General features: G+C 33.7%; 1 protein-coding gene across 3 annotated transcripts in view; it reads left to right on the top strand.

Moving 5' to 3' along the window:
* LOC125036022 overlaps positions 1–12,500 on the top strand; it is a 22,701-nt gene that overhangs the window by 5,097 nt on the left and 5,104 nt on the right. For all 3 annotated transcript variants that reach the window (XR_007115856.1, XR_007115855.1, XM_047628376.1), the window contains exons 6-31: positions 51–140; positions 547–686; positions 1,199–1,580; positions 1,904–1,972; positions 2,088–2,177; positions 2,334–2,551; positions 2,946–3,132; positions 3,339–3,583; positions 3,717–3,924; positions 5,134–5,391; positions 5,555–5,743; positions 5,985–6,047; positions 6,303–6,389; positions 6,758–6,996; positions 7,347–7,536; positions 7,665–7,867; positions 8,032–8,248; positions 8,826–9,004; positions 10,180–10,332; positions 10,436–10,580; positions 10,844–10,936; positions 11,102–11,331; positions 11,434–11,518; positions 11,765–11,857; positions 12,118–12,203; positions 12,328–12,492. Coding sequence is in view for 1 of the 3 variants with exons in the window: in XM_047628376.1 (XP_047484332.1) it covers positions 51–140; positions 547–686; positions 1,199–1,580; positions 1,904–1,972; positions 2,088–2,177; positions 2,334–2,551; positions 2,946–3,132; positions 3,339–3,583; positions 3,717–3,924; positions 5,134–5,391; positions 5,555–5,743; positions 5,985–6,047; positions 6,303–6,389; positions 6,758–6,996; positions 7,347–7,536; positions 7,665–7,867; positions 8,032–8,248; positions 8,826–9,004; positions 10,180–10,332; positions 10,436–10,580; positions 10,844–10,936; positions 11,102–11,331; positions 11,434–11,518; positions 11,765–11,857; positions 12,118–12,203; positions 12,328–12,492 (4,304 nt within the window). In the remaining 2 variants the exon portion in view is untranslated. The remainder of the gene's footprint in view (positions 1–50; positions 141–546; positions 687–1,198; positions 1,581–1,903; positions 1,973–2,087; positions 2,178–2,333; positions 2,552–2,945; positions 3,133–3,338; positions 3,584–3,716; positions 3,925–5,133; positions 5,392–5,554; positions 5,744–5,984; positions 6,048–6,302; positions 6,390–6,757; positions 6,997–7,346; positions 7,537–7,664; positions 7,868–8,031; positions 8,249–8,825; positions 9,005–10,179; positions 10,333–10,435; positions 10,581–10,843; positions 10,937–11,101; positions 11,332–11,433; positions 11,519–11,764; positions 11,858–12,117; positions 12,204–12,327; positions 12,493–12,500) is intronic.

The raw sequence follows: 12,500 nt of genomic DNA, 5'->3' as shown, positions 1-12,500 counted from the left end.
CAAGTTTATATTATATAATTAGATATATCATGACTGCATTTGGATTTCAGAGAAGATCATTCAAGGAAAGATGCTGGTATATACTTCTCAAGTTTTGATAGCAAAATCAGGAGATGTCTTTGCTCTAGCTGATGAAGTTGGTAAGTTCCAAAACAAATAAAATCACACAAAGTATCGTTATTTATATATACAGCTGATAATCAGTTATATCTAAGTAAATTGACTAATAGCCTGGTTTCATGTAAATTTGTAGTGGAAGTAATGATAAGATTTTTAAGATTGTCAAGTTCATATAGGAATACTATTGCTTTCCTATAATCCCTTGTGTCATGTATGTACTTACCATGGCATGAATGGTATGTAGAGGGTGGGAAAATTATGTTTCCTATGTATCTGATGTGGTACTTGGCACATGGTCCATTTTGGCACATGAAGCTCCTGTTGGCATAGGTTAAGATATTGAAATATACCGGAGAAAATGGATTAGCAGTTTTTGGTCTGGTGTACATTGAAATTGAATGGGATTAATTTTGAAATCTATTTCAGCCCTTAGTGATACCGAGTTGTGGTCAATGAAAAGTAGCTTCCCTCAGCAAAACATGCCTGGCTTGACTGTCACATGGTATGATCGCACCACAATGCCACAGGATTGTTTTGATCTACAAGATAAGCAGCCTGATGTCATGGTGAGTTTGCAGAAAGAGACTATTGCTATTTATTGATTTTGGTAATTTCAGGTATTATCTTTAGGTACAGACTTCTTATATAATCACAATTGGTATGTAAAATGTATTTTTTTTTTTTATATATCCTTTTACAGTCTTTATATAACATACTAGATCATCAGAACTGTTTTCAGTGTAGTTTAGTGTACTTTTTGTCATTATACCTTAGCTTCTGCAATTTTACCTTTCATGACTAAAACCAAGTATAGAAATGCACCTTTGTGTATGAATATAGGGCAGCTCTTTCTCTTAAGTTTTAATTTGCTTTAGTTATTCAAGAGATCATTTGTAAAACACAAACCCCCAGGTGGTTATGATTAAAATCTATTTGGCTGTGGTTGAGGTGACTTATAATCAAAGAAAAAGTACTCACAATTTTTTTAAAAAGTATTAGCTAATTACAGTTCATCTTCCTGCTAAATTGCAAAACAAAACTTATTAAAAGTATTAACTGATTACAACTCATCTTCCAGCTGATTTACAAATCAAAAACACATGCCAAATTCTGCATGGTCCACTACCTCACCCTAGAGTCATCTGGCTTGAAGTCTCCTGTTGTCTTGGCTGGGTCTGATACCCCAAGCTCAGACTCTGTCCTGCAATTATTAGATGATCCAGAGACCATATCAGAATGCTTTGACGATCTGAAGATTAATGCTCTCCATGCAAGTGAAAGCATAGCAAGCACATCAGCAAAGAACACTCAGGAAACTAAGTTGAATACAGAGAAGAAGGGAAAGTCTCCTGGACGGCCAAGGCATAGGGGACTGACAAGTGAAGGGGAGCTGAAAACCAAAGGGAAGAAGGCCTTTAGAGAAGGGCAAAAGGAAGGGAGAAAAAGGGAATATGCAGATGGTGAGAACTAAAACACAGTTGTTATTATTGATTAATTTATTTTATTTATTTACATTTTTGTTATAGCTAATCCAATTTGGAAAGCTGCCACACTGAGAAAGAAAATACTAGTTATCACTGATTCTGCTATTTTTATACATATGACTCAGTGAGGTACACAGATTCCTTCAGAGATTCTGTTGTTGCGTAGTAAAGCACCTTAGATAAATATAGTATTATAAAGAAAAATTTATATCTGAAGGATTATGAATGCTGTTGCTAACTGCTGTAAATCACTTCTTACTTACTGTAACTGTGTCTGTTTTTATTTCGTTTTTTTTCAGATGAGCCCCAGCCTTTCCGCATTTATACTAAAGGGAAGCTGTACCATGCTGATGCAGATGAAATATTTAGTAAGGAAGATTTGTTATGCATTTGGACATTTAACGTTTTTATATGATAGCAGTAGCATCTGTATAACATTTGATAGTCATCCTAATACTTTATTTTTTTCCTTTTCCTTTACAGAAAAAGTGGAGGCAGGAGAAATTACTGTATATAAAGATGAGATAAAAACACCTCAATATGGAGATATGTATGTCCTTGATAAGAATTTTGGTAAGTATTTCTTTGAGTTGAAGATCATTTACACAGGTTTATCACTTGCACTATATCTAAAGTTAAATGTAAAACATAGACAGTGTATGATATGATATAGTGGATCAGTGTACTGTTAGTATTTTATTTAATTTAAGATTTATCATTCTTTTACAGTTCCATTTAGTGATTCAGTTCCCTGGGTGAGGGAGTACTACTATAAGGCTCATAATATACTCATGGAAAGGTTTACACTACGAGATTCCAAAATGGTATTCACGCATCCACTCCCTCCTGCAGCAAAGTCAGTTTTTACCCTTGTTGAGAACGTGCCTCAGTTGTGCATTGTGCATTATGAAAAGGGCAACATTGGACGTGGAAAGATGAAACAGAAGGTATTACAGCAGGGGTTATTCTCTCTTTGTATTTGGTGTTCTTGTCTTATAAATATTAGGAAGCTACAAATAACAGTATTCTGTTTAACTGAGTTATCTATTATCTATTATCTATTATACTTTAGGATATAAGCAAAACCAGTTTGCAATTACAAACTAGTATTGTTTCATATATAGTAGGCATATTGTAGTAGAGATAGGATAATTTGCTTTTATCATGAAAAAAAAGAAGATAATTCTTGGTTTGCAGTATTTCCAAAGATCTAACCTTTTTTACTGTTAGGCTCAGATCTCTTGTTTGATTTTAGGTTAGGGTCCAATCAGTTTGTTTATATACAAGCAGGCTAATGGGTTTTGAACATAATATTGGCAACATAACCGGATTTATTTCCAGTCTGCAAAATCAGAAGAAGCAGAACGGAGCAAAAAGATATACACAGAATCCAATTCAAACTTGACACTGTCATTGGTGGCTGCAATGCTCTCCAATCCTGATGAGAAAAGAATCGTCAGTGCTCCTATACTTAACCCACAGCCGTTCCAGGTGTACCTTCTGAGGTTACCATCAGAAGATAATGCCAGTAGGTTTAGTTCCTGTTCTTGAAAGCAATTTACTTTTTTAAAAGTAAAAAAACAAATAACTTTAGCATAACATACTTGTTTTGATGTTTAAACTTGGAGAAAATCCCTATTTTTTTATCAATGAGAGTTTGAGTTTATAAAACATTTGTATTCTTTATGTATTTTTCTCTTTTTCCTTGGAAATTTATTGTTTTCAATTTCATAGAAGTAATAGACAACTACAGATGGACAGACAAAGGCTTCAAGAGGTGGCCTTTAGGAGTAAGCAACTCAGAGACAAAGCTGCTCTGCTTCCACTGTCCAATGAAGATGGCACGCACTGCCATGTGTACAGCCCTAATGAGACATGAGTTCAAGCACACGACAGCCTCCTCTGACCTCAGAGTTGTACACTACATGCCTACAAGAGAATTCAGGGAATTTATTGTTATTTCAAATGCTGCCAAACAGGTATACTTTCATGTTTGTAACTAACATAGATTTGCAATATGTGTTTCTTATAGAAAGTTGACTTTTAAGTTTTACAAAGTATATAGTGCCCAGTAAGGTATAAAGTAAATGGCATGCTACATTATTGTTTCAGCTCCAACTGACATCTGAGCTGGCAAGGGAGGGCTGGGAAAACATGGAACTGGAGTCAGAGGCACCTCTATATGTTTCTTCGAGTCGCCTCAAACCCATCACAGTGTGGGACCTGCTGACCAGAGATGCTCAACATGCCAGTCTTACAGGTCTCGTTAGGATGGAAATCATCAACCCTCAACCTGGGGGTGTTTACCTCAGTACCAAATGTAAGCTCCTCTTATTATTTATATCATCATTGTTATTAGTGTTGTTGTTATATTCTGTTATTATTATTATGATAATGATGATGATGATTATTATTATTATTATTATTACTATTACTATTACTAATATCATTATTACCATTAATAATAATAATGATATTATTATTATTATTATTATCATCATTATTATTATTATTATTATTATTATTATTATTATTATTATTATTATCATTATTATAGATCTTCCTTACATTCACTCCTCCCCTTCCACTTTAAGCCCTACATCTGCCTCCTCCCCCTTCCCTCCTCTTCCTCCTTAATCTCCCCCACTTTCTTCATTCCCTTAACCCCTTCCCTCCTTCTCTCCCTCATCCCCTCTTCCTCCTCCCTCCCTATCCCCATACCCATCCCCTTTCCCATCCTCCTTCCCCTTACTCACCTCCCCTTTCTGTTTAAGCCCCTTACTCTCCCTTCCCCTTCTTTCCTCCTTAAGCCTTCATCCCCGTCCTTTCTTCTTCTCCCCCCCTTTCCTCTTTAAGACCCCTTTCTTATCTATTGTACTTTCCCCTTCCCCATCTACCTCACAACTTCGAAAGTATCCAAATAATAGTTGTTAATAAACTGATACCTTAACTACCTCATTATAGTGTACTTGCCTCAGAACAGAAGTTGGTAATAATAACAATAGTGATAATGTGTAGGCACAGTGTGCAAATGATCAGAAGAAACATAAGTAGAATAATGATATAGACTGTTGTTTATTGTTATTATTGTTATTGTTTTTGTTATTATTATTATTATTATTATTATTATTATTATTATTATTATTATTGTTGTTTTTCTTGTTACTGTTATTATTATTATTATTATTATTATTATTATTATTATTATTATTATTATTATTATTATTGTTGTTATTATTATTGTTTTTGTTGTTATTGTTATTATTATTGTTATTATTATTATTATTATTATTATTATTATTATTATTATTATTATTATTATTATTATTAATGTTATTATTGTTATTGTTATTGTTATTACCTCAACTTTTTTTTTTTTTTTTTTTTGTGAAAAAGGATATCATAATTTTCTTATTTTAAAAAGTCTAAGTTTCAGAGATAAACCTTCTACAATTTATATCATAATATGATTTTTTGCAGCAATTGGAGATTGTTTTACAGCTCTTTCAATTATACTATATTTTTCCAGATGAATCACCAGATTTACTGGTTTGGGAAGAACTGGGAAGAATCCAGATTCAGCCAAGACTGTACCAAATAGTTGAGGTTTGTGAGAAGATCAGTGATGCACAACCATATCTCCTGAGGTTATGTTACACATCGCCCAAGGTTCCCCACAAAGTTTTGGTGCATTACTTAGGGGACACAAGACCATATCTCATTAAAGAATGTGAGATAGTGATTGATGAATACACAGGAGAACCAGCATATATAACCAAGGGATTGTGTAAGGGTTATTCTTTTGTTAAAATGGTATGTTTAGTATGTTGTCATATTCATCTCATAATTTAGGAGAAATTAGTTAGTCATACAGTTATGAATTTTGATGTATATGTGCCCATGAGTTCAAGACATACGTGAATAGCCATGTGATATTTTCTGATGAACAGGGAAGAAAGGCAAACGGAAGGCCTACTTGAGCTCAGAATATGCACTGGCGGAAGAGAAGCTGTACAGGATCAGCAGCCACCACATGAGAGATGTTGGTTGTATGCCACTCAAGCTAGAGGACCTTGACATTACAGTTAAGCTTGATCCACACAACCTCCCTGATGACAAGGAGGAACTAATAGCTCCAGGTGATGATTAATACCTCTTGTTTCCATTTTTTGCATGTGATAAGTATGATGGTGTCTTCTAGTCGTTTGCTACGTTGGTAATAAATTATTTCAAATTCTTGCTTTGGAGTGGATAACTGCAGGTAATCAATAATCCTTTCTTTTATTTCAGACTTCATGTATGATATGTATGAATATATTCATTATTAATGACTTAAAACTAGCAGTTTTTAAAATGATAACCTTATATTTCGCATTATAGATAAACCGGGTCTCTACCTTTATGGCCACCGGATGATGAAGAAGAGGATAGTTCGTCTCCTAGGTATGCTGAATTTATAATATATTCCGTGGCTGAGGTGTATGATATTTGTTTTTTGAAATTTTGTATATCATAGTATCAGATACAAATATGAAGGCATCTCTAAGATAGGAAGAACAAGATCATAAATCAGAATTGTTTTCTTTTTATTAGGAGTTATATATTGGTATTTACAAATTTATTTTGTATATTGCTTTCAGAACAGAAATAGATGAACACTATGAAAATAAACACCAACTTAACAATTTTGTATTACAGAAAATCTTGATCGGAGTCGTAAAACACAAATTCCTATAAAGAATCCTGAGGCAGGAGAGGCATATTTAGTAACAAAACCCTCTGGCAGTAAGTAGAGAGTGAATACATTTTATCACTTGTATGAATTGTTAACACTGTATGTTATTTAACATTCATGTCAAAGGATATAGAAACTTTTTTTGAACTTTTTTCAAATTTCAGCACCCTTTGTTAATTTTATGAATAATACAGTAAATAGTATAATAACTGGATATTGAATATTTAGTTCACTTTTGAATAGAAATGACATAAGAAAAGCAGGCAAGACATATATCTCAGATATATATAGTGTATTTTCTTTTTGGCAACTTCTGTGTGTTTCTGTATGTATGAGCGTATATTAATTGATTTATATATTCATGTATATGCACAGATACATTTGTTATGCAATTAATGCCTTCATCTGCTGATTACAGCTAAAGCAGCTATAGACTCCTACAAATGGACCCAGAAAGGATGGCAGCCTATACCTCGGAAGGACCCCCTAGTTTTGTGGCGCTGGGGATTACTGAGGCACAAGAAGCAAACATGGGCACCCCCTCTCATCCGCATAGATTATGTGCACCTCAAAGTCAATGCAGATCTCATGCTAGTCCATTATATTCCAACCAAAGATAATGAAATGATGCTGGAAATTAAAAGTGCTATTGTCCCTGTAAGTAACATTTTAGTGTTTTCTGTTTATAATTTGTGGGTATTATATCTTGGAGCAGCAAATAAATGATAGAAAATTTTTCATAAAAAATTTTGTTTGTGCAAAGTCATTATTTTAACTGGTAAATTCAAGTAGAGTGGGAAGAGGAATTATAAATCTTTCACTAAGAACAGAACCACTGCTCTGTTACAAATAATTACCATACTTTTTGAGCATTATTTTTGTTTATCAAGACTTTTATCAATTTAATTGCAAACATGATCAAGAAGTACAGAAGTAAAGTAATTTTATGTCACATTCACCAGTGTTGCAACTGATTATTTTATGACAAGAAAACCGTGTTTTCACAGGTCCGTGCCCAAACACACTCTCTCTTGTCCTTGGGGGATGTAAACTTTGGTCAGCACTCTCAGTTGTTAACTAACAGTGCTCTTCCTCCAAGCCACATATGGGAACTGCTTAATGCTGGAGGAGGGTTATCTGAACCACTCACTGAGCCTCAACCTGGAGGTGTTTATGTTATAAATGTTGGTGCCAAAGGTACGTTATGGAAAAACAAAATCCAACTTTTACTTCAGTGAGAAAGGTTTGTGCTATGGTAATGTTTATGCAATATTTCATTTCAATTATTTTGTCTCTCAATTCTTTTCTTTCAACATTGTTTTCAGAGAAGTTGGACTTGTTCCGCTGGAAGACAGTAGGTGACATTCGACTGTCTTCCAATGACTATGGCCTGATGGAAACATCCTACCTTATTACATGGGAGCCAGAAGGACTCTTTGCTCGCCTCACCTACCACACCCCTCTTATCAAGAACAGGACAGTTATACATTACCTTGGGGACTGCAGACCTTATTATGACAAAGCTAAGGTTTGTAATCTTCAGCATATGTTTACAATTTTTCTCATTATTTAGACAGGAAGACAGCAATCAGCAATGAATGTTATCCAGTTTTTTAAAATGAAGATAATTTATGCTTTGTAGAGATTACTTATAAGTAAAAAGTAATTATAACATTAAATCACTTCCTTCAGGCTGAGGAAGAGGAGCGTCAGAAGAAATTGGAGTACATTAGGAAGAAGACTGGAAGCTCTCTAGATATTGATTCAGTTGGTGGTCATGATGCTCATCTGTCTCTTTCGGACATTGGACCGCGAGATGCTGCCACAGAAGCAGTTGGCTCCATCTTAGCAGGCTTAGGATCTAATATTATGGACACTGATAACCTCAATCAAACTTTTGCAGAATTAGGTAAATTATCCAGTATATTTTCTTTTCTAATGTGTTTCTAAGGACAAAATTTGATGAACAAGTCAAAACAGCCATGCATGTATGCACATGTACACACACACACACACACACACACACACACACACACACACACACACACACACACACACACACACACACACACACACACACACACACACACACACACACACATACATACACATACATACATACATACAACACTCATTCACATTTACACAGGAGTCTTATTAGTATAAACCATTAGTATGTGGTATTATTGCATTATGAAGATTATTTGAAGGTAATCTTTTAGTGCTTTCCTTTAAAAAACAACATATAAAAGAACATAGATACATATATGTTTACATTTTTAATCCCTGAGTCTACATTGTTTTATGATTTTCATAAATGATATTATTTACCATGAAACTTAAAGATTTTTTTTAACTCTAAACACATATAGTGACTTATTTAGCCTTATCTCCTTCATACTCCAAATATCTCTTTCCTCTAGGAATGCTTATTAAGATAAAAGATGTGTATAATGATAATAAGATTGGAATATTTCTCCATCTAGGAGGAGAGGTTGAAGGTTTGTGTGAGGACCAGTTGTCCCTTCTCACATCACGTCCAGAAGATGAGCACCTGCGCGACTGCAACCTCACCCCTATTGAAGTTCCCTTTGGGTCTATCTCCACATCAAACATTGTGAAAGAACTCTTCCCACAGGGGTTGCCAAAGATAACTATCCAAAAGGTAAAAACTTATTTTCAAAATTTCTAATTACTTTGAGGACAGGCAACTGGTTTAATCACCACAAGTGAATACACATTTTTTTTTTTATTTCACAGTTTTTGCTCATATGTTATTATAGATTACAAATATATTATTGAAAGATACATGTCCAGGATGTATATTGGCTTGCAGTTCAGGAAAGCTTCTACAATTAATGTACTAAATATATCCCTTACTTTTATGAGAAAAATATACAAAAAAATAAAAAGTAAAACAGCCAAACACTGAAGAGTTAAAATGAAAACACCCCCATGTTTGTAGGTTAAGAATTACTTTCTGATGAAGAGAGAAAGAAAGGGGTATTTTTACTTGAAATTTTACATACTCATATGTCAGTTCAATTGAATCTTGTTTTTTTTTATGGAAATACATCAGTAGACAGTGAATTTGATGCACCGAACTAAGATATCAATATTTTATATTTTTTTAGTAAACTGTATTATAGCAAGATTCACAGCTAGATATAAGATTCACAGCTAGATATATATATATATATATATATATATATATATATATATATATATATATATATATATATATATATAAGGGTATGCATGTCCATAGGTGTTCTCAGACCATTTTCCAGGAAATGTGTTTGTTAGCTGTTTATTAGTTTAAACTTCCATTAATAACCTAAGCATCAATATGTTCCATTAATGCAGTACAAGTACATGTGCATTAACATATACTTGTAAATGTTTATGTTATAGATGAAAGTTTAAACTAATAAAATATTATTAAATGCATTTTCAGACAGTTGGTCTGAGAACACCTTTGTATGCCTTCATATGATCCTGCTTTGCAACTCACCTCTTCCTTATTAGTATATGAAGTGTCTCATTATCAGTAAATCTAGTTTGTGCATTGTGGGTTTTTCTACTATAGTGTATAGATAGAATATGGAAATATGGAGAATATCTGTATGATATAATAATATTATGGTAATTTTATCATTTTTATCCTTCCCTGGGAAAAACTATATTTTCAATGGAGTAAAAAAAGATAAAGGAGAGGCTGGGTGAAAGTATCTAGCTAGAGTATGTAGAAAAACAAATATTTGTATAAAAATTGCTAAATATTGCTTTTATGGGCAACAACCTCTAAATAAAATTTCTGTTGCTGCCCTCATAATGTAGGTCCTTGAGGTAGAACCATCAGAGCCTTTGCCCAAGAAGAGAAGACTGAATAATGTCATTGAGCTACCAGAGCCCAAGTCCGAACTCAAAGATGATGACAAGATAGTAACAGGTTCATTCCGAGCTGTGCCACGAAGTATAGAGGACTGGAACGTAAGTGTATGAATATCATGAGAAAGTGACTTTATACTAATGGAAGTGCAGTTCATTGTTTAAAGGATATAGTTACACAATTTATCCTGTTTTTCTTCATTAGGAGGAAGAGGAAGAAAAAGATGACTGTGAAGAAGGGGAGCAGCTCCATCGCACTCGCCTGCAAATAACCACTACTGAACCACGGACTATTGTTTATGTTAGGCAGCAGGAAATTCTGACTGAGAAACAGATTGATCATATGTTGTGTAAGTGAAAAATTGTTTTCAGAATAAGATCTACAGTAACTATTTGTTCCATATCTTAAATAGGATAATTTGAATATTTAACAACCAGCTCTAACTTGAGATTATAAACAGAGCAGTTTTGAATTGAATATTTTTAGAAAACATTTATTGATATTAGTTGTTTTATCAATACGTAACAAAAATATGTTCTCAATATTAGAATCTTCTGATAATCATTGCATTTGTTTTCTAGTTTTGATATATAAATTTCTCTATAATTTCAGGTTACCCAGATATAAGTCGTATTTCCTTCCTGCCACTTATAGATCCACAGCCAGGAGATGTCTTTGTTGTTGCAATACCATACAGAAAAGGAGGTATGAAGGGTGTAGTGTGTATAGTTATACTTTAAGTGTATTTTAGTGTGATATTAGTATATTTCTTTTTTTCCATTTGAAGAATATGAACGTAATGTAATACGGTTCTCTCTCAGTATATGTAAATACTGTAATTTATATTGTGGATAATTATTTGATTATCAGAAGTCAGAAGAATGGATTGCTACAACTGGTATGTAACTGGACACAAGAAAGGAAAATACAGACGCACTTACAGCTATATCAAGGAAGAGGATGGCAACATCAGTCACAGATTACTGCGTTACACCTATGACTATGCCTGGGAGAGTATGCCTGGATTACGAGTGATTCACTACATACCTGGGGATCCTCGCCACCAAGTTCAATGTGTGGGGAAGAAGCCAAATTTTGAGGTATGTTTATGGGACTAAAAGTTTGAATCATCAGTTTTGGTAGCTGTTTATATGCATGTAGAGATACTTCTTGATGTACTTTTATTATTTTCATCCCAACAGGAAGAGCCTGAGGGACAAGGAAATGGACCTTTGTACAGAGCCTACACAGCACCAATGACTCACAGAGATGCCCTAGCTATAATCAGTATGTATATGTTACTTGTGTCATCACTAATTGCTAGTTCATTTTTCATGGGATTATTTTTATTTCCATAGCTTTTGATTCCCAGTACAAGAAATTCTGATTTGCAAGATTTGTTTCTATAGGGTTCATAATAAACATCTGTGATTTTGATATAGCTTTTTATTGGATAAAGATATATTCTTTCAATTACATTTCTATGCACAGTGGAAATTTATGACTAAAATCTAGAAAAAATGGTTATTGCAGATGACCCACCAATGTACCACTTGTGTGATCTGCCAGTCCAGGATCCAAAAGCTGGAGATGTTTATATTGTTAAAGCTCCATCAATGGCGATTAGTAAGTAAAAACCTTTCTTTTTTTCTTATAATTTTACCTGTTGTTGCATATTATTTAATTCGCATCCATATCATTGTAATTTTTACGTTGATTGTACATGGTGAAAATAATCATATTCATAAAAAGAAGTCATAACTGTCAAATTTGATTGTGGTGATCCTTTATTTCTGGGGCTCCCCCCCCCCCCCCCATTTCAATGTGTGGTTAATGCATGTATATCATTTTTATTTTTTATCACATTCTCTCTGATTCTCAAACAGCAAGAAGAGAAATGATGTATGACAACATGACTTGGAGTGAAGGACACGTAAAACATGTTGGGGGCAAACGACCAGTCGTGCGAAAAGTAAATTTTCTTCAAGTTACTTTTTTATTACTGTTTTATTTTTCTGCTCATGTTTATATATATTAGTTAAGATTGTAGGCTAGACTTATCAAAAGTAATAAAAGATTTTGCTTAATTATTTCAGATCAAATATGTGTCTGTTGATCCAAGTGATGGAGTAAAGTCTGATGCATTTGCCCGAGTGACTTGGGAAAGACTTGTTGATGTCACAGCACTGGATACAGAGATGCCCATATCTAGAAAAAAACAAGCTTATATCATTATTCACTATCTTGGAGATGAAACTTTGGTGAGTTG

The sequence above is a fragment of the Penaeus chinensis genome, chromosome 20 (genome assembly GCF_019202785.1).
Source record: "Penaeus chinensis breed Huanghai No. 1 chromosome 20, ASM1920278v2, whole genome shotgun sequence".
In the NCBI taxonomy this organism is placed as follows: Eukaryota; Metazoa; Arthropoda; class Malacostraca; order Decapoda; family Penaeidae; genus Penaeus; species Penaeus chinensis.
This window is presented reverse-complemented; position numbering and strand designations above follow the sequence as displayed.